The sequence below is a fragment of the Scardinius erythrophthalmus genome (genome assembly GCF_964197995.2).
Source record: "Scardinius erythrophthalmus genome assembly, chromosome: 13".
NCBI lineage: Eukaryota > Metazoa > Chordata > Actinopteri > Cypriniformes > Leuciscidae > Scardinius > Scardinius erythrophthalmus.
In genome coordinates, this window is record NC_138233.1 from 7,559,383 (window position 1) to 7,583,079 (window position 23,697).

The 23,697-nt window shown below is 38.6% G+C and overlaps 1 protein-coding gene across 1 annotated transcript in view; it reads right to left on the reverse strand.

Annotated features, from left to right (window-relative positions):
- The window catches only part of psd2 (pleckstrin and Sec7 domain containing 2), a gene marked incomplete at its 5' end in the record, with an annotated part of 42,999 nt that overhangs the window by 18,445 nt on the left and 857 nt on the right, over positions 1 to 23,697 (reverse strand). The window contains 2 exons of the mRNA XM_081383490.1: positions 11,099 to 11,806; positions 13,022 to 13,433. Coding sequence (XP_081239616.1) covers positions 11,099 to 11,806; positions 13,022 to 13,433 — 1,120 coding nt within the window. The remainder of the gene's footprint in view (positions 1 to 11,098; positions 11,807 to 13,021; positions 13,434 to 23,697) is intronic.

A 23,697-nucleotide genomic window follows, 5' to 3' on the forward strand; every position in this document is an offset into this window, starting at 1 on the left:
TGTGAATTAAATCGGCAGACTCCCATGACTGCTTCAACGCTCCTGACATACACTTTCAGCAATCAGGTGTCAAAACAGCTGGCCGTTTGTATTTTAGTCCTGTGTGTACATAATGGCTGAACAAACCCCATCGGAAAGCAATACGTCTCCATCTGCCACAGGACCGCTGTGATCAATAATAATGATAGATTGCACAGTTATAGAATTATTGATTTTTAAAAGAACTTAAGTTTGCCAATGACGTATAAGATTACAGGGGCAGCTGAGCTATCATAGCTAACATGAAAATAAATGTTTGTATGACATTTAAATAAATAATTTACTTTTATTTTAAAAAAATACTTGGAAATGGTTGGAAAATGGTAATGATTAAGTACCAGTGTAAATGTGACATTGGTGGCTAAGACGGAATATATCAAAGTACCACAACATTTCATCCGATTTCATCAGTGTACCACCAGAGCATTCTGTAAGGGTTTTTCAATTCCTAGACACTACAAAGAACTTCCACATTTCGCTAGTTAAAAAAAAAAATGACAGCCTGATGCCCTGCTAACACCAGCTCTAGACATTATAAGTGACTGTAGCAGGGCTTAATGTGGCAGCACTGATATACAGTGATCCTACAGGAACCCAGCAGCCGTGTCTCTGTATGGACCTGTGCGGCTGCTGAGCCAGGCAGGAGATTAAACATGAGACTGCTTGTCTATGACTCACATGCCAGCGTCTCTCTCTCTACCCACTCTGATGCCGTCGGAGAGGGTGTGTTGGACGACCAGAGTGAGGTGTGAAGGAGTTGCTACCTCCTTGTCAGTCAGCCAAAAACACAAATTCCCCTTTATATGTGTTCTCTAACTGAAATACATTAAACCAGCATGTTTGGACAGAAATGCATCACGCATCAGAACGTAAAATGAAAACATTTTGGTTACAAAGGGATTTAGGTTACCAAACACTCACTCACACTATAAGGACCCTCAGGCTATGTATTTATCGAAAACCATTAGATGATGGAAGAGATGAGAGTTTAATATCTAAGTTTGGGGGAGACCGGGACTAGTTGTTGTCACACAGGGAATGCTTTTTATTATCAGTGATTTTGTATGTCGGCATCAAATATCTAGCTCAAAACTGCTTTAAATTGCAGTACTGTGTGTCAGTTCTTTTCTCTATAAACTTAAAGTCCAATATCATCATATTTTTACATAAGTTGTACAAGTGTACAATAAAACCACACTGGCATACGTTCAGACAACTCAACTATATAATGAAGGCATGTACAAAATGTCAGTCCCATAAATCGCAGGTTAAGGCAGGTCATCACATTTTTATTCTGACAAGTTGTTACGGGTTTTACAAGTTGAAATGTTAAGCAAATTATTCATTATAATATTTTTTGACCAAAACAATACTGATGCAGGTCTATTTGTATGGTCAAATCCTAAATTTTAGCAATTGTTTTACCATTGTTGTTGAAAAACCGCTAATGGCTAGTGGCTAATGGCAGGTCCCACATGTGGGGCATCTTGTCACAAAAAGTCAACATGTTAAATGAACTGTACTTTTTTCCTAGACAATAATTGTTGAGATGTTGGTGAAAATGGAAAACTGACTTAAAACAAAAACTACACTGAGAAATACTGAGTAAAAATATGTAACAACTAGTCCCGGTCACCCTATTGCAAGTGTGCCATAGCCAGAGAAGAAACAACCATTAGATGTGTCCACAAAAGACCAAAGGGCAAGATGTCCCAAACCAGAAAACTGTATAAAGTCCAAACATAGTCCCACCTCTGTGTATATAGATTACATAATTAAAGAAAAGCCCAGGATCTTTCACTTCAGTAGGCTACTGCCAATAAATAAACTCATTTATCAGACCAAAAAGAATACATAGACATAAGACATAAGTTAAGAGGAAGTTCATAAGTCTGTTGCAGGTCTTTTAAAGTGAAATCCGCTGTATAAGTAACAAGAACTAGAGAAGAACTTACAGAAGTCCCAGAAGAAAGTCGAAATGCACCTCATATTCATCTTTCCACATCTTTCACTGGAGATCAGGCATCAATCCCGCGCGGAGCGAGAAAAATCCCTTCAACTCCATTCGCCTTCGGGCGCTTTGCGCATTGAGTAATCAGGTTTTTCCCAAATGGAAAAAGATTTCGACGCAGCTGCTGCTAAAAGGGGCGTTCTGGAGACGTGGGTCGCCGCATGCCGTTTATATTCTTCGATAAATAAAGGTTTTGACGCGACTAATTCAAAGTGAATCTGCGCGCGCGTTTGGCTCCGGCGTAAACGGCTTCCCAGTGTGAAGTTCCTCAAAGTCGGACACAAGGGAAGGGGGCGGAGAGAGTCGCTCTGGATGGATTGAATTACTCAATGAGTCCTGCCCGAGCCACATTTCCATATTTCCGATGCTGAAGTAGTGATCTGGACCCGAGCCCGGGAGCACCAGGCCGCGAGCGCGAGCGCGTCTATTATTAGAGTTCTGCCTCTCTTCATCCCTCACGCTCACTGATGGCAAAATGTTAACATGTATTCTTCAAAACATAACAAATAGCAACAAAAACGAATAAAATAATAATAATAACAAATAGTTTAATACAAGAAATATTGCAACAGTTATTAGCAGCCATTTCGTATACTCGGAACAATATTATTCTTCCTTTGAATGCATGGTTTATGATAAATTAAAATGGCAACTTTGTTACAGAAATCTGACTAGAAGTTAAAAACTGTTTGCAACTTATAACAAATAAATAGGCCTAGTCATAAGCAAATCGTTTTTTTCAAAATGTGCAATTTGTAACTACACTGACTAAAAAACAAGTAAAATACTCAAATGGTAGCTAAATAACTCATAAACTTTAAAAACAGTTTTGAGAAATACATTTTAAAGCGGTTTGGCATGCTGAGAGATCCCTGTTAGTTTACTTAGAAACTAAATTATGAATGTACTCCGGAGACTAACTTAAGCACATGAAAAATATAAATTATTCCAAGTCAAAAACATACCAAAGCACACAGACTTTGAGCTCACAACAAACTGGATCATGCAATGTGCAACAACATTTCCATTCAGCAGTGACTAACATTCAGACTGGCAGAATGGATACAGATAACGTCCAACACACTCACACACAGACCACTTTATGACAAAATGCTCCTCCATCCGTAACCCTTTTTATCTTTTCAAATTTGCAGTTATCTCTTGAGGATCAGGATGTGAGGCCAAGCGCTGTTATGTATGAGACAGTAAAGGGCCTTGTTAGTGTGTGTGAGTGTAGTCTGCTATCTGTGGTATTGGCATGCTTCAGTAACCTGCAGTCACAACATGTTTGTCCCCTCATCAACAAACATCAGATCATTCAGCTGAATGACCATCATAATTGTTTGCAATGATCATCACAGCTGACGCCGGGCCACCATCAAAACTAATAATCATCCCTCTCTTGCTCACTCCCTGTCTCTCTAAATTTGATAACTAAAGGTCACATATGAGCTCCAGCTTCAGAATCTTCACTCTTTGTTTCTCAGAAACTTTTAACCTAAATAGCTTTCTATGAGTAAACTAAATGCATTTTAATTTCTATACTTTTTTGGATCACTTAGGCTACTTATCTTAGGCTACCTCACCTTTTGAAACTTGCGGTATGCAAATATTTCTGGCTCTCTTTTATCACACACACACACACACACACACACACACACACACACACACACACACACACACACACACACACGCGCGCACGCACACACACGCACACACAAAAATTAACAAACTTTTATATTAGTTGTGATTAATCACGATTACTCGACTTAATAGCACTAATAATTATTTATTAAGATTTTTAATTCGCTTTATAGTCATTTTTTGTTTTAATTTTTACGTTTTAGTCATTTTGTTATGTGCATTTGCCATTTTTACTATTTTCTATATAGTCAAGTCAAGTCAAGTCAAGTTTATTTATATAGCGCTTTTCACAACACAGGTTGTATCAAAGCAGCTTCACAGTAATAAATTAGAACAATACATCAATATACTGTATACTGTATACAACAATATACATATACTGTAGCTTACATTCATTTTTATTTCAAAACGTCTAATTCTTATTTAAGTTTTCTGAATCTAATATTTATATTTGATTTTAGCTTTATTTCAATTACTGAAAATGATTTTTAATAGTTTTCATTTTACTTAGCAATAACAAAACCGACTGTTTAGACTATAAGATTTATTATTTCTTCCCGTCACAAGGTATTATGGCTGCCAACTTGAAAATGAACAATAAATATTCATGACATGCACATGGCTTTTTTCATTTCATAGCCAAACATAATGGCATCTGAAAATAATCAGTTATGATTACGATTCCTCTGACTTTAATGGGAAGGAAATGAAGAGACTGGACCTATTGAAAGTTCACTGGAATACTCCTGATCTAAACTACAATTTAACTGTAGCATTCATAATCCTTCCCAGGGCACTTAAAAGCTCCAAAACGAAAAAAAAAAAAAAAAGGATATCATAAAAGTCATTCATATGATTTGTGCAAGAGCCTCCAGAAGCCATACGATAGTTTTGTGTAAGAAAAAGACTAAAATTTAAGTAATTCACTAAAAATCAAGACATCTGCTGTAGTACATTTATAAATGTATGGTGCCATTGTGTCTTTTTTTAAAAGCTTGACAGCCCCAGTCCTCATTTTCTCTCATTATTAGTAATAAAAGCCAGGATATTCTTTAAAAAAAACACCTTTTGTGCTGCACAGAAGAAAGTAAGTCTTCTAGGGACATCATATGGAACAACAAGAGAGTGATAAATGATGACATTTTTATATGTGTCTGAACTATTCCTTTATACATTTCTTCTCCATTCTTGCAGTCACTTTAAGCTGCTGAGCAACTCACAGCAGTACTGAAGTGTCAGACAGAGACATGATGAAGCTAAATATAGACTGGGTTTAAACCCAGTAAAGACAGACTTCTCTGTGAGACAGACCTGCGAGGATTTAACAGCATGGCACAGTGCGAATGACAAAGACCCCTCATGATTTATTCTGACACACATATGTGTGGACACACACACACACACACACACACACACATCCTTAGTAATAACATTTTCTCTGTCTCCCTATCATCCGTTGCTGATGTCTCCATGGCACAAGAGATTATTCTCTCTACGGATGAGCTTTACTTCTGCACTTCTAATAGCTCAGCAGAGTCTCAGAGTCAGCTCAGTTTCATCTCAACTCATCTGTGCTCAGGGAGCTTTGCAGTTCTGTTAGCGGGTCCACACATGGAGCTAAAGAGGCTTTCTGCTCTAGCCAGCTCTTTCCTAGCTCGCAAGCTATCTGACCACCTGCAGAGGTTTTATGATTTATGCTCCATAAAGTTTGCAGCTAAGAGAAGTAATAGATTTATATTCAGCTAATGCTGAAATGGTCAATAATTACAGAAAAGATTGCTGCCTACTACCCACAAAGCAAAATAAATAAAATGGAAATAAGGAATAAAATAATTCATTTATTGAGGTTTATGCTTTAGGTCAACATGAAACCGCAACACACCTTATAACTAGCCAGCCCAATTCGTTCCAAAGGAGGACCATTATTGCATCTCGAAACAGTGTTATGAAGACAAATATTTTTTATTTGAAATAATTTGCACCAATAAATTGTGCCGAATAAGACCAGGAACATGCATTAACAAATAAACAGGGTCCATTTTGATTGCATGTTGACTGTAAGACAAGTGAAAAATAATTTTTATAACATAATTTTAAAGTATATTATAAAACATAACAAATTTTGCAGATTTGAAAGTACATTTTGTCCATTAATATGTACACTCACCAGCCACTTTATTGGGTATACCTTGCTAGTACTGGGTTGGATTCTTACTGGCATATATTCAACAAGGCGATGGAAATATTCCTCAGAGATTTTGGTCCATATGGTCATGATAGCATCAGTTGCTGCAGATTTGTCGGCTGCACATCCATGATGTGAATCTCCTGTTCCAGCACATCCCAAAGCTGCTCTACTGGACTGAGATATGTGACTGTGGAGGCCATTTGAGTTTAGTGAAGTCATTGTCATGTTCAAGAAACCAGTTTAAGATGATTTGAGCTTTGTGACATGGCGCATTATCCTGCTGGATGTAGACATCAGAAGATGGGTACGCTGTGGTCATAAATGGATGGACATGGTCAGCAACAATACTGGTGTTTAAATGATGCTCAATTGGTACTACTAAGGGCCTCAAAGTGTGCCAAGAAAATATCTCCACACCATTACACCACCAGCAGCCTGAACCGCTTATACAAGGCAGGATGAATCCATCCATTCATGTTGTTTACGTCAAATTCTGACCCTGCCATCTGAATGTCACAGCAGAAACCAGACTCATCAGACCAGGCAATGTTTTTACAATCATCATTATCCAGTTTTGGTGAGCCCATGTGAATTGCCTCAGTTTGCTGTTCTTAGCTGACAGTGGCACCGTGTGTGTTCTTCTGCTGCTGTTGTTCATCTGCTTCAAGGTTTGACGTGTTGAGCATTCAGAGATGCTCTTCTGCAGATCTCGGTTGTAACGAGTGGTTATTTGAGTTACTGTTGCCTTTCTATCAGCTCGAATCAGTCTGGCCATTCTCCTCTGACCTCTGGCATACACAAAGCATTTTCACCCACAGAACTGCCGCTCTTTAGATATTTTCTCTTTTTCGGACCATTCTCTGTAAACCCTAGAGATGGTTGTGTGTGAGAATCCCAGTGGATCAGCAGTTTCTGAAATACTCAGACCAGCCCGTCTGGCACCAACATTCATGCCACGTTCAAAGTCACTTAAATCACCTTTCTTCCCGATTCTGATGCTCAGTTTGAACTTCAGCGGATCGTCTTGACCATGTCTACATGCCTACATGCATTGAGCTGCTGCCATGTGATTGGCTGATTAAATTTGCGAGCAGTTGAAGAGGTGTAATAAAGTGGCCGTTGAGTGTGTGTGTGTGTGTGTGTGTGTGTGTGTGTGTGTGTGGATGTATGTATAAAATTGTTACATTAATAAATAAATAAATATCTTATGCACTTTCACTTCTTAGGTAATTTACTCCTGTTTGGGTGTTTAGATACTGGAAAACAAGACAAAGTTAGTGACTAAGAGAGCGATTTTTGCAGTGTATGGATTAAAACTTAGCTTGATATTTCACCAATAGCAGATCTATATTTCATGCTGGCTAAAGGCAAATTTCAGAAAGGGTATAACAGTCAGAGTACAAACGAAATTATCAAGGGATGGTCAATACCTGCAAGAGCAATTGAGTAAATAATATTGATTTCACACAAACAGAATACCTAAAGAAAAGGGCTGTGTGGTTGGAGAAAGACAAAGGATTTCAACAGTAATCCTTTCTCTTTGTTGTATGAAAGTATGCAAGAGTGTGTGTGTTTGTGCAATGTTTATCTCATCCAGTGTGTAGATGTCAGAGAGAGAGAGAGAGAGAGAGAGAGAGAGAGAGATATTGTGTGTGTGTGTGTGTGTGTGTGTGTGTGTGTGTGTGTGTGTGTGTGCGCAGCTCTCATGCATCCTGTAGGGATAATCATCAGCTAGACAGCACTCACCCGCTGCTCCTACACACACAACCAGGATGGAGCGGAAGCAGACAGGAAGTTTGTTTGTGTGTGTGTGTGTGTGTGTGTGTGTGTGTGTGTGTGTGTGTGTGTGTGTGTGTGTGTGTGTGTGTGTGTGTGTGTGTGTGTGTGTGCGTGTGTGTGACAGCGAAAAATAAAGGAGATTGTGAGTGTCTGATAAAGAAGTAATAAATGAGCTTTAGAAAGGCGTGGGGGTGGTGAAAGAGGCAGGGTCGGGACTCGATTGGTGGGTGAAAAACACAAACTGAAGGATTTGTGGACTCACTTGCATTTCCTCTCCAGTGCACTCTAAGCATTATCCTAGTTTTAGGGGCAAACAGGGTTTTTCATTAAAAAAAAAAACACTAATCTAACATGAATATAGTTTAAAAACTCAATCAAAATCAAAGTATTACGGCTTTTAGTCAACACCGAGTTTTAATCATCTGTGTAACTACATATTCAGGATTAGAACGACTGAATAAAATTATTTAAGAATTGAAAACTCAGTTGAAAAATCAGTTGACTGCTAATCTGAATATTGAGGTGGACATGTGCCCTTCAATGTCTTTGATGGTTATGGTCACGGTAGTCTCGTGTAGACTGATGGCAGAAGGTCTGGACTCCATAGCAGCCAAGGACCACCCAGAGGCCGTCTGACCGACATGTAAAGCAACCACTATTTTTTTCCGTGTCATGTTTAGGGTAGGGGTGTGAAAATGTAAAGTCGATGTCCCTACAATAACAGACCGGTGTGCATCTAATAAATTATTAATTCAAGAACGTGTAAGTTTACGGCAACAATGGCGGCGCAAACTTCACATACTTTTGAAAATACAGCGTTTATTTGACCCTAATACTCGCTCAACCAGCCAGACCATTAAAGAATACGACACAAACGTCTCCTGGAAATCCTGTAGAATTCAACCAATCAATGACGACTTTGAAACTCCTGAAGTGTTTTCCATTTTGTGTGCCTTATGCATTAGACATTCAGCCAACAGTCCATGGACAGGACGTCTGAGGCTGAGACTATGTTCACGGTAGTGAGGTCTGAAATGCTAGTAAACACTTAAAAGTGTAAAACAGATATTGATCAATCTTGCCATTTTTTTGTCCAATAAAATACTCTCTTGAATGTCCCCGCCCTTTAAATAGCAATGGCAATCAGTGAATCAGCAAGCTAAATGTAATTGTCTATTTAAATAAGAACACCAACTTACTGTTTCAAAAGTTCACATATTTCATCCACGATATATAAATCCTTTCAAGGTTTATTTTCCAGTCACCATTCAGTTTGTTTGTTTGCTTGATTTACTTTGAGTTATATAAAATTCTTTGGTTTTCAATTAACTATATTTCAAATTTGAATTGAAATTCTGCATACTTTTAGCTACCTCAATTCAAATAATGTGAACTAATCATCAAAACAGACAGTGCTTTAAACTAGCTAGCTAGCATTATGCTCATGAGGCTTTGCTAATTACAGCATATGTTCTTTTCCTTCTGTTAGCTGTTGTAGACAACAGCACTCAATCGCTGCGATGAGTTTATCAACCACATTTAAGAACATGCAACTCCAAAGAACTGCTAATGAAGAACACATGGGGCTAGTGTAGCGTTACCAGTCTTAGGTAGACCACATGCTAATAAAGTTAGCCTCTAATGCTAAGAGAAGGAGTTAAGAGTTTTAATGAATAGAGTGCAATATAGAGGTCAACTGGACACGAAAGCTACATCAAATGTAGCTTTTGACCCTGTCAGTGAACGAAAACCAACTGCATTGATCCAGAAGGACTCAAATTGACGTGTTGCCAAGTGGCACTTGGAAAAAGCACAGTGTGACTGAAAACTAGAGCAAGGCTCCCGTCGTGAAAGAGGAAAGCCAAAGGCGATGATGTCACTCCCTAAAAACAATGCCTCATTCAGGCAGACTGGGGGGCAGGAAGCTGCTAGTCATTTAAAACTGGGGAGGAAAAAAAACGACAACATCTGCTGCTGCGTCCAGTCCAGATGGATGCAGAGAGAGAGGGAGAGAGAGAGACGGCAGCTATACTAGACAATCCTTCACTGGCTCCCAGAGGTGGAAATCTTTCCTCTTAGATTCTGGCTCAGATCCGTGAAATATAAAGAAGTTTCCAGTCTGCTAGGTCGCAGTGTGATACTCTCTTCAAAACAGACATGATAGGCTACCCCTTCTAAATGGCTCATTGGAAAAATGTGCCTATGACGACATTTCTGCAATATGATATTATGATGCTGCTTGCACGTTTCACCACACTCTCCAAAGTTTTATCTGAAACAGATGAATCTGGTGTGAATTGTCAATATTTTATTATGTCGGTTGTTGTACGTATCGCGGCAGTTTGGAAATTAAATTTATAGTGAGTGGCGTCAAAATATGTATGCTCTTTTGCGTTTGAAAACATCTTACTGCCTACACTAACCCTACACTAAACTGCCATTTTAGCTTGCTCTTTTATCGTAAACTGCATTTCACGGGTTTCTAAGCTCTTTATGGGCAACTGAGCAAGTTTACTACATCAGAAAAGCCAAACATATGGAGCTGTTTATGCAATGTCAAAATGTATTAGTTTAACAAATCATGCACTAAGGGCCAGATTTACTAAACGGGGCAAATTAGCATGAGAGCGCAATTCCAAAAAAGTGCAGATGGGAGGAGTCCATTCCATAATGACCAACGCAATCTACCAAGAGCAGGGTAAATTAGCGTCTGGTTTAAGAAATGCTTTTTTGGGGTGGTAAATAATGGCGCAAATACCAGAAAATGTACTAGCGCAAACCTTAGTAAATCACCTTGCATGTTTTATTTTCCCATAAATTTTGCATCTGAAAGGAAAACTCCTACAAATGCATATGCAACAAGGTCAGCCACAAAAAATAACTGTCCACGACTTTTCAGCACTAATTTTTCACTGTTTGTCTTTAGTAAATTCTGATAGTAGTTTTTTTAACGCCAAAAGAGGGTTTGCACTGGCACAAGCTTTTAATAAATCAGGCCCTAAGTGTTTTGAGGTCACAGTATTAACATTGTGCAAGAAACCGTGAGGAAATAAGTCTTTATTAATTGATAATCTGCCCTGTAATCATAATCATAATCATAATCATACGTTGTTGGTGTTTTTCTACTACAGTGTTCATTTCATCAGGAAACTGCAGTGAATAGTTTGTATTGGTACGTTTTTGGAGTTTTGCAAAAAATGTAGGTAGTTGCCAATTTTTCCATTCAGCCTAGGGTGCTCATATCTACGCAGTTCTGACAGTACGTATGCCTCATCAGACTAACAACTAGCAAGCAGTCATTGGCTGTGGATCTTGACTCCATTCCAGATGAAAAATAGCATGAAACTTGTTGCTCACTAGTTTGAGAGCAGGTTATTAACTAGTGCTGCATGCCATCTACTGGACAGGTCAAGCAGGAGATTTAGTTGCATCCTTACCTGATAGAGTTTGGCATTGTTCCTCCACTCTCTCCATTCCCAGACAGCTCAATGTGGAATCCATTAGGGATGCTCCATTGTGCCGGCTGGCTCAAGACATTTTCCGACCTGCTTCCTGGTATAGTGGTCCGTAGTGGACTTGCAGAGCTGGCTTCATCCCTTGCCGTCTCTGTCCCCAGATCTGCCTCGCCCTCAGCCCCTTCCTGCACGGTCTCCAGCTCCAGTTCTGGAGTTTCAGGGCCCATTAGGGCCCTCTGCTGGATGAGAGGGGTGAGCGGCGCCTCGAAGCTGACGCAGCTGTCCGTCTCATCGGTGAGCGACAGCACGTCCAGAGAATCCAAACTGCTGTAGCAAGTCCCGCCTCTCAGAAGCTCAGACTCGACGATGCGCTCGAACGTGGAGCTGAAGCCGTCCTGGCTCTCTTTCGTCCTGTCGTACTCTTCCTCTCCGTCGTCCTCTTCCTCCTCCACAGCTGTGGTCTTGGCGACCTGCTCAACTATGCTCTCAAACGTAGAGCTGAAACTGTCCTGATTTCGAGTCTCTCTTTCCTCCTTTTCTTCTTCGTCCTCTACCTCAGCATCCGCTTCCTCTACGGAGAGCTCAAATGTGGAGCTGAAGGCATCTAGGTTCCCCTGCGCTAAAGACTCTTCCGGGATCCCCTCCTCGTCCTCCTGCCCTTCGCTGTCATCTTCGGTCCCGTTCTCAAACCTGCAGTGACAAAGACGCCGGTTAAAGCATTCCCAAACCTAGAGGTAAAAATCAAATCACACAGACACACCTGGCTACAGAGGTCTGGCTTTAAACGGTATACAAAGGCTCTTAGCCTGGCTGGCATGCGCGGTACATTCTCCTATCTTTATTCAGGCTGCCGTCACAGTTCTTCATCATGACTGCAGCGGAGGAGTCCCAGCAGAGGGGAGCTTCATTCAGGACAGCTCCCCTGCCACGTATGGTGCCCGAAATATCTCCCCATCCTCTTTGTAACATGCATGCCACATCATTTGTGAAGCCTGCCACTGAAAAACCGCAGCTAAACTCTGTAATACACGTGTTTCACATTCAAAACATTTTGTACGACATAACAAGCCTGGCATTGTGAAATTTGTTGTAAAACAATGGATGTCTGCTCTTTCATGGGGTTATAATGATCATTTCGGGGTCTGTTCAGAATCCAGCCAGATTGTTTTCATTAGGATGTGTTTTGGAAGTCAATTTTATTTGTTTAGCGCTTTTGTTTGAATCTCATGAGGCACATCACACAGGAAGTAGAAATGAAAAAAGAAATGGAGTGACAGGAAAACGAATTTACTGAATTGCAAATCAACAATCTACTTTTGACTGTAAATGTTGCAGATATGCATTATTAAGTATGTTTACTAGTGCAGTTATAATTAAGCTACAGTCTTCATCTGTCTGTTCAAGTATAGGTGTCCAAGTAAACAGTAATATTGTGAACTATTTTTTACAATTTTCTATTTGAATAAAAAAGTAATTTATTCCTGTGATGCAACAGCATCATTACTCCATTCTTCAGGGTCACATGATCCTTCAGAAATCATTCTAATATGCTGATTTGATGCTCAAAAAAATAATTATTAATTTTGAAAACAGTTGTGCTGTTTAATGTTTTTGTGGAAACCATGATCCATTCTCTCTTCAATAAAAAGTTCAAAAGAAAAGCTTTTTTTATACTGAAATCTTTTATAAAAAAGTATTTACTGTCACTTTTGATCAATGCTGAATCAAATTTTGAATGGTTGTGTTATGTACATGCACTACCTCTGTCTTAAGGAGAATATGCAGACCAGCACAATTTCAGTTGGACTAAAGTGACATTACATTTTTTAAAGATGAATTATTGCTTCAGTCTGACTGAAATCAAATTGTTAAAGTGAATGTAAAAGTCATTCTTATTTTACTAACCTCAGAGAACACAGGGGCTTGGCTGAGTCCTTTTCTGGGATCTGAGACGGCAGAGACTGTGTGTCTTCACCTTCACGGGTGTCCCCGTTACCGTTTTCTGTTACAGGATCCACGCAGCTGCCCTCAATCTCACCGTTTCTACCTTCCTCTTCTAATGTCACCGTCTCATCCTCCTTTTCCCTCGACAGTGTATTTCGCTTATTCTCTGTTTCTCTGTCTTCTGCTTCACCTTGATGCTCCTCCTCTGTCTTTGTTCCATTACAGGGCTCCAGATCTTTAGCCTTAGAGCCGTCAGCATCCTCTTCTCCCTCAGGTGCTGGGGGTGTATCTGGAGGTGGGCTGTCTGTGCGGAGGGGGTCATGCTGCCCCTCCTGACTCATGGTGGCCTCCTCAATCACGATGTCCAGGCAGCCTGGGGTCACAAGGTCAGGGTCAGGAACAAGGGAGAGGGCCAAAGTTCACACCTATTACAGAGGAAGATAAGGCAGAGCAATGAGATGTCAGATAAAGCTGAGCCCTGAATAATAGAGGATAGTGACCTACTGAGAAAATACAGTAATGCATTATGATTATAAATAATCTACATATAAACAAATGAGACAGTTCAAGTTGTTCATGTAAGAATATAAAACTGCCCCTTCACCAGGCATGATGCAATAAATTGACATGACATTCTGTAAATTGTTTCATTTTTATTTATATGTTGTCACTCGGTGTAGACCTGCCTACTGAAGGCATTGGTCAAAAATCACACCATCTCCTGTCAGACAAATGTTCCAGGCTATGGACAGACAAACTGCTTGTCAGTCACACCTGGTTAGGACATGACAAATGAAAGTGGATAAATCATTTTGGCCTTAAAGGGCCCCTATAATGGAATTTTAAAAATGACCTTTCATGTACGTAGTGTGTAACAGCTCTAAGTGAATGAAAACATCCTGCAAAGTTTTAAATCTGAAAGTGCACCGTATATAGAGTTATTGTCTTTCAAAAGTAAGAGTCGACTCTGAGTCAATGAAATGAATCGTTTTTCAAACGAGTCATAAGCCATTTCGTTGTGACGTCAAGACGAAACATTAGCATATTGCGCGTAGACACCAGGGAAAACTTCAACCTCATGTCGAGAAGAAGCTGTGCTCTACAATGTGAAGGTAAAGCCAGTATGTGACGAGCATGTGAAGAATTAGTGGTTAAAATTCATCTTTATCACGATTCCACAGCAGTATAATCCTAAACATTTGCTGTGTTCCCTTTATTTTACTGACGGCTTCTCAAATCTCGGAGTTCAATGCAGGATTCGCAAACCGCTTGTTCTTGAAAGATGGTGTTCAAAATATTTAGTTTTAAGTCTTATATTGTGTTGGTCTCCTGCAAACTGGTTAACTCACATTATTACTGTCTTACTGAAATACTTCTGCTAATCAGCTGTGGGCCACTAATACCTAAAACTGTCTATTAATGCCGATTGTCGTTTTCACTACTTTTAGGAAAGATTAAGCATGGAGCAATATTTGCTTTACCAACTTTTATTTAACAGTACATCAGTCATTCACTTTGGAGCTCGGCTAATGTAACTTATGCACTGTTTGATACAGTTTCCATGCTCACCACAATAAATTAGAAAAATACTCGGTAAATAAATAAGTAAAATTCCTCACCATCAGCATTAACAGGTGCATGTCCATCAATAAACCGATTATAGTAAATAATCAGTTTATTGATGGACATGCACTTGTTAATGCTGATGGTGAGGAATTACAGTTGCAACATCTCATAATGTACCTAAAATTAGTTGCGTATCTCTGAGAAACGTCCTGCTCGAGTCGTCCTTGCGATTGAGGTTTGGGTTGAATGACTAGTTATTCCAGTGTTTTATCATAGGACTCGCGCTCGGATTGATATGGTCGCCGTCATTGTTCGCTACTATGTTTAGCCTAGTTTACGGTTGTAGGAAGCCTCAGGACACGCAGAGCTAACGTTGTTATGACAATGGGCGTTTTTGTTTTTGACACGCGCGCTGTACGCGGTACACCAATCACAACAGACTGAGCCGTCTGGCCAATCAGAGCAGAGTAGTTCGCGGAAAGGAGGGATTTAGAGAGATTGATTCATCTGACGAGTCATTTGAGAATCATTGAAAAATGTGGTGATGTGCAAATGTATATTATGAAATGAAACAGTTTTTTGACCTTTGATGCATGTAAAACTGTTGTAGGAGACTCCAAAACAACATTAGGAAACTTTAAAATAGCATAATTGGGGCACTTTAAAAGAATTTGATGATAAATAAGTATTTAACTTTAATAAATATAAGTCTTTAATTGTACATTTTGAAATCTGAAACTCTACAAGAGACCTGTGAGATTACAGGGGTCTTTTGTCAGGAAAAAATATCTGAGAAGCAAGAGACTTAAGCAAAAGCCTAATTTTGCTTTCTATTTAATCTCAAAGCTGTCTTGGAGAAACAACTGAGATATGAAAGAGATTTTATTTATGAATTTTCAAATGTGTCAGGCCAGCGAGTAAGACCACAGCTCGCTGCACATTATAGGTGACATTAAGCATTCTGAAGACAGAAGCAGTCAGGTGGCACTGGCAAAATCTTAAAAGTTTAAACGGCGATTCAGACTCCATTATCTGCTGTCATCTTCGTGTTTTATCAGCCCTGCAGACGTGCAGACCTTAGAGAACGCATTAGCTTTGACTCAGCAAACCTCAAGCTCCACTGATGTTTCACATGCTCACTACAGTACAACACAGACCAGAAGGATCAAACTCTCATCTACTGAGGGGGAATTTAAGGGTCAGTCTGAGTCTAATTTTAAATTCTGCTCTGATTTATAACAGCTGCTATGGGGAATCTTCCCTAAACTCGGTGGGTGGCAGCAGCGCTGGACAGGACAGATGTTCAGTGGCACATTACGGCATGATTAACGTCGGCATTCACCAACCCGTTTGACTTCTGTAATGTTACATACAACAGGATATTCAGTGAATACAAATGGACAAAGATTGACTTTATACATTAGATGTTAATTGCGTTTTGAAAAGAGGGCATTACAGTAACATAACAGAATAGCATCAGCCAAACATGGGAAGATCGGATCATTTTCTAACTTGAATCTTGTTCAGCAAAATGAACTAATCTTTATTCATGTCATTTTGTTAATTTTAAGTTCAATTAAACTATATTTTCAATAGCAAAGTCCCTGAGCACGTCCAGATACGCAATCTTTGATCATACTCTAAATTAAAAAAATCATTATAATGCAGCCAAAGATAAATTATGAGAAACAAATGATTTCTCTTTGAAGCCTTTCATTAATTTGTCACGTTACACACGCACAACGACCCATGAGTGTAGAAGTGGAGAAAGTTATTACATTTTGATAAAAGATTAGAATTTGCATTTGTAATAATGTGGCCAAAGGAATCTGGCATAATATCAAGAATGTGTTGTTAGAAAGGAAAAAGGGTCTATTTTTAAATTTGTGTGGACTGAAACTGAAACTTGTAGTTTCCCTGCCACTCGAGAAAACCAAAAGAACTGTAAAATAATGACCAAATATTTCATACAGCTTTTCAGAACACTCCCTCCATCTCTCATTGGTCGATCAAACAAATAGCCCCGCCCAAATCTCACATCATTGGTTGAGACAATACCTCTTTTGTGCTGCTCAGAATGCTCAACGAACAGACGATTACAATATTTATTGTAACTTTGTAAACCATTTGTAGTCTGATGCTCTTTTTCTGGGGAATCAGCATAAAAATAGTTTACTAAACTACCGTTCAAAAGTTTGGGGTTCGTAAAAACATTTTCCCCCACTATTTTGAAAGTCTCACCAAGGCTGCGCTTATTTGATCAAAAATACAACAAAAACTGTGATATGGTGAAATGTTATTACAATTTAAAATAACAGTTTCCCATTTTCATATATTTTTTTTAAATGTAATTTATTCCAGTGATGCCAAGCTGAATTTTCAGCATCATTACTCCAGTCTTCAGTGTCACATGATCTTTCAGAAATCAGTATAATATTCTGATTTGCTGCTTAATATTTTGAGGAAAACAAGATAAATCTTTTAATCGAAATAGAAATCCTTCGTAACATTATAAATGTCTTTACTGTCCCGTTTGATCAATTTAATGCATCCTTGCTGAATAAATATCTGAATAAAAGGATCCCAAACTTTTGAACAATATTGTGTAGTTGTTTCTGCATATCAAGTTCATTAAAGCGTGATTTTAAATTCGTATTCAGAGCCTTTGCTATGAGGCTCTGCTTAGTTTAATACTCATTTACCAGATGAAGCCAACTGGACAGACATACAAACACAGGCTGGAATATAAACAGCACACATGTACAGAAAATCCGTGTCTCTGGCAGAGGAACAGTCTAAGAGTTAAATGTGAAGAGCTCAACCGCTTTCTTCTGCAGCTCTGACTCAGGCGGTGCCATTTAAAGCTTTCTAATGCCGAACATCCGATCGAAACAAACCGCAGTAAAACCCTGGTTTCCATTACATCAAAGCTCTATAGCCCAAACTGCCATTACATTAGGCAACAAATTAAATCTCTTTATGTCTATATTCTATATTCAGTGCTGTTCAGACAGAATACACACCAAATCATCTGAGCAGTTACACATTATTTCATTTGAATTAGGTCACCGGTGCATGAATTTGTGAGTAGTTTTCTACATCATTGTAATCTTTACCCCATTATCTTTCCAAAAAGGTCTATACCCTACCCTAAACGCTTGCAACATGGGGATGTAAGAACACACTGTCTGACACCACACGGAACATTTTGATGTGACATTTAGCAAAAGACGCTTTCAGAAAGTTACCTTTGACCTCTGCTCCTCATTCAAACACATGTGGTTAATGTTTGACATTCTGCATGGGTGCTCAGTACCCAAAGTCCATCCCAGCTGCAGATGATCTTTTCACATCAAGACTCACATGCACGAGTCCATCATACACATACACAAACACACACTCAGGCTCAGCTGCTGTAAAGTACCCTGTTGTCACACAAACTATTTCTGAGAGCCTCAGCGATCTGTAACTGCCAGATACCCATAATTCCTACAGCAGCAGCAGCACACGCCTACTTAACTACATGACCAGTCACTCACTGGGGGTGTATGAGTGTGACGTATGTTTGTATGTGTCAATATTTGCCTATATCTCTATACAACAGGGCTGGCAAATTTATTTATTTTTTTTCTTTGCTGACCTATTGGAATGTTTTTACACACCTGCCACATGAGATTTATAAACAGTAACTGTATATAGTTTATACCTTAGGTCCTATAAATATTATTTTGGTTAATTAATATGGTTACCTTACAAATTAATAGATATAATAAATAGATATATTAATTTGTGACAACAGTTTTAAACAAAAATGTAAAAAGTGAAAGGCAGGTAATCAATAGATTCAAAAATGACAGTTATAATTTTACTAAAGATTTCTATTTCAAATAAATCTATTTTTTTTATCTTTCCACAAAAATATTTCAATTTCAATATTGATAAGAAATTGTATATATTTATTTACATTTCAAAAACATTTAAAAAGTCTTAATGACCCCCAAATGAAAGGTGAAAGGTGGCTCAAAATATGTCTATAATCTTTCAATATATCTTAATATGTATCTATTCAGTGCAGGCAGCATTTATTTAATTTTTTTCATGCCCCTACATGCAAAAAAAAAATTCTTTGCTTTTTATTTTTAGCAATGCATTTTTGTATTTGCAAGAGATTTTTCATACATTTTTTTTATTAAATTCATTAAAATATTTTTTTCATTCAAAAAACTACATTCAAAAACCCACTTTTGCTGGAAAACAACAGCATATGACTGGTTTAACACAATTCCTAACAAAAACAATAACCAGCATTTTTTGCTATTTTGATTAAATGGTCTATAAATCAGCAAAAGTTAAAATAAGTTATAATATATCAATCAAAAACAAACATTAGGATGTACAAGATTAATGAATCTAAAAATACATATATATATATAATGAATATAATGAATATAAAAACACAGTATTGACCCAAAAGACCAAGTAACCATTCTGTCAACCCTAAATGTGCTCCCACACCTGTCCCGGGCCAACAGGCCGTCCTTATTGTTGGCATTAACAATCATGGATGTCCTCAAGTGGAAAAATATTCATAAATAAAGTAAATATTGACTTTTAGGGGGTAGCGTTAAGGGTTTGGGCATCATTATTAGCTTTATATAGAGTTCTACAGTGTCTCATAGTGTACGTGTGTGTACGTGTGTACGTGTGTACGTGTGTGTGTGTACGTGTGTGTGTGTGTGTGTGTGTGTGTGTGTGTGTGTGTGTGTGTGTGTGTGTGTGTGTGTGTGTGTGCCTCATTGACTGAAAGACCTCCAGTACTGTCAGCAGAACAGTAGGGTCTTCAGGGCGATCAATTCTGTTTAATTACTTTAACTGGATCTGTCTGTCACCTTCACTCTTTACACTATACACACCGGCACTCATGTGGCTACAAACACACACACAGTCACTGATAAACTTAAAGAAGGGCCTTATCTTCAAATCAACTCCTCTACTCAATCACTGCCACCCCAACAAGCCTTCAACAAGCTTTCAGAAAGATCTGCCTCCACCTTTTGGCTGTCTTGTGATATTTTGTGGTGAAATTCGCTTGTTTATGCATGTTGGTAGCTTTTGACAACTGCGGTACTTTAATCTCACATATTTATTGATTGGATTAAAATAAGGCACGATTTCCTGAGATTGTGAGTTGGACACACAGTAGTGGCCTGACAATACGTGCTAAGAGGCAGAGGGGAGAACAGGGAGCTGAACTTTGAAAAAAAAGAAAGAAAAAAAAAGATTATTGTTATTGTCATAGACCTGTTCTGACCCTTTTAAAAAATTACATTCATTGGTGTAATCTCATGTAATCAAACTGATTCATGCCATGTTTTGGTTAATTAATATGGTTATCTATAATTGCCTTTCACTAGTAATTTTAAATTATTCTGTGGTGTCACAAATTAATATAATTTATATATATATATTATATTAGGGGAGTAACGGTTCAAATTACTCACGGGTTCGTTTGTATCATCGGTACGGTTCGGTATTTGCTATGGTCAGGAAAAAAGGACTTCTGTCAAATAAAAATAAAAGAATATAAGGACAAATAATCAAACTAAGCAAACAGCACAAATAAATAAAATAGAGCAAAGATATAAATAAATTAAACAGTGATTTTCAGGTTTTCCAGGTAGGTCTAACAGTATGAACTGAACAAAGTAATTAAATGTAAAATAACACTGTATATAATCTTCACCAATTAAATTAAATAAAGATGAATCCTTATTAAACTCACAAAAGTGATTCAGTCAAGAGCAGAGAGTGATTTCTTTGTCATTTGTTGTTTGAATATCTATCTATCTATCTATCTGTATATATCTATATATCTCTATGTTTATCTATCTATCTATGTATGCATGTACATATATAATTGGAATGTCATGTTCATATTAAGGATTGAGTATATGGTGCATTACTCAGTCAGGGACTCTTATAAAACCTTTTTAATCTAAAGTATATTAATATGATTCAGTGATAAAAACGCACGCGCACACAGTAAGTCTAGTCCAACAATAAGAGGCATTCTCACAATTATGAGGTTTAAATGAAACACTATCCATGCAGCCAACACAGTCTGACCTATCCAATTTACCTGTCTGGGACTATTAACACAAAAGAAAGCCAAACACACACTTCATCTCCTTCTCCATCTCTATGCAGTCTGGATACTGGACGTCTGCATGACCCACTAACCCTCTTCAGACGCGAGATGACACCGCCGCGCGCGCGCAAGCACACACACACACACACAAAGACTGACCATTACAAATGATCAGCACGCGGTATTTAACTCACTCGGGAGCTGCAGTGCGCTAAATATATCGATGCCGTCTACCTTACCCACATACAGCCGACTGCGTAATGCTGCCTTCCCATGCGTAACGGGCTACGGGACATCAAAATAGAGGCTTCAAGTGTAGACAGGATTTCCCCCCCTCTTTCCTGACACGTCAGGGGTCCTGTGAAGGAGACCACCAAGTAAACGAGTATGAACAACTGAGCCGTGTGTAAATGTGATTTAAATCACCTCGTTCTGTCACTTCCACTGCTGTCAAGGTCAGACGTCCTATTGTATCATGTCACCGTATCACTTACAACGTCTTCACTTTAATCATCCCAGGGATATAAATCTCATTAAACGCATCCGCTCACCAGCTCCAGGCTGACGCTTACACACACACCTTTTAACAGGTAGGGAGAGAACAAGTGATCATTTAGGGCGTCTTGTGTCTCGTCTGGCACTAGGTTGTCTGGTTGTCTGACGCCTATATTCCAAGTGACGAGTACATTATGATAGTTGGGTTAACAATGGACCACTAAGCATTGCAATTGCATTGCATCGTCTGACATAAAACTGCATGCATTTAAGATGCATCATCATTGGCAACCATGCATAAAGCTGCGTATTACAAATAACTTGGGCAGATATGCACCCGTTCAAAGCATCACAACTCACAACTAAATACAGGCTGTATCTAACACATACAGTGGGTCCTTGTGTTTAAGGCATCGTGGAGTAAAACACACACACACACACACACACACACACACACACACACACACACATATACAGAGAGCCTGAATCGCAGCCATATTATCCCCAGCCTCCCAGTGCAGTAACCATGACAACTGGATGGCTGGGAGACACTGCGCTCTCTCAAAAGGCTTCGGCTGGTGCTTTCTTCCTTCCAAAATAGAGCCCAGAAGCTTTTCAAGAGCACCTCGTCCTCCATATAAAACAGAAGGGGTCTCTCTCTCTTTCTCTAGCATTTAAAAACACCCAGGCCACGCATATAACATGAGAACACGTTGCATTTCATGCATACTATAGAGAAAATAACTGCCGGCACATCAAATGAATGCAACTTAACATGCAAGCTTTACATGTGCATCAAAGAGCAAAAGCATTGACATGAGCATAAAATGCGAAACCGTTTGTGATGCACGCGATAACCCAATTATGAGCGTCCAGGTAGGATATATAAGATATAATATACTCACCGCCAAAAATGTAATACAAATCCGCACAGCAAATGAAGCAAATGAAGCAATTGTGGCAGCGCGCGCACGTCTTGTCTGTCTATATCATCCGAGCTGATCTATATGCTGTTTTTAAGGAGGAAGCTCTGCAAAAGGCTTGTTAGAACCGAGTCTGACACCTGCCGTTTCCACAGCGCACCGCTACCGACAGAACGACCGGCTGCGCGTGAGAGCTCGGCTGTGTGTGTGTGTGTGTGTGTGTGAGCGCGCGAGCTGCGGCTGTCTCGTGCCCCCGCGACGCGCTGTACGAGCAGCAGTTCAGACTGTTGCTCACAGACTTTACACATCAATAATACATTATACAGCACAATTCATGAGCACTGGGGGGTTTAAAGAGAATATTCAGACTCATTCGTCTTATATAAGCCATCATGTCAATTCAAAATCGATTTGACAAGAAAAAAGCAGACATTTGCATAAAATAAGGTTGGTTTCACTTCTCTAACATTTAGGGCATTTGTGTATGAGCAGTTGATCTTACATGTTTTCACTCTCCCTTGAGAGATATTAAAATGCTTAAATTAAAATGAAATCTATTAAACATAGTTTAATATTTTTATGATTAAGAATCATTTGTTTAATATCATCTGAATATCTAAGAAAATTCTTGAGAAATATGTAAATAACTGCCCTAGGACTGTATGTCCCCAGTGTTGAATACCACCATTCAATTATTTTTGTATAAATCAAATGTAAAAAAGCATCTGGTATTATATCATAACATTCTTGTCTGTTTTCCTGACACTTGTCTCAATACAACAATTAATAATAAAATACTTGAACTAAAAATACAGTAGTTCATTTAAAATCCTGAATGTTCCTCAAATAAAATGTCTTTTTTTTTAGTCAGGCAATATTTTAGGCATACCTTTGAATTGGGACCTAATTCAAGAAGTTTAGGACAATCTTGAAGAAGAAAAAAACAACAACCAAAAAAACACTACACTGTAAGAAAAAAAATCTGTAAAAGTGGAAATGATACCGGTCATTTTCTGCCAGGACATTTTCCTTTAAACTTAAATTTTTTCATAAAATATGGGAGCCATGTGGAAATTTTTGGGACCCCTGTGTCGCAAACATTATGTACATTATAAACATTACATTATGATTTGAGTATTTTGTATATCCATCATGTGAGCTAATATGTTGAAATGGAAGTTTGCACTTTCTGAGCCAAATGTCCCCTTTTTTAATAAATATTGTTCATTTATTTTCTCAACAAATGGATGTTTTTTAATTATAATTTGCCAAAAATTCTCACCCTCTAGTCAAAATATACCTCCATTATATAGTTGATTATTGCCTGAATGTATGCCACAGTTATATTCCATCCTGTTCACTAGTTTACGAAACAACCTTCACAAATATATGATGATACTGGGATATTCATAAAAAGTTTTGAATAAGCATGTAACTGGAATTTACTAATTGACTCAAACCCTTACAGTAACTGAGATACAATCATATGTAGATGTGGCATTACA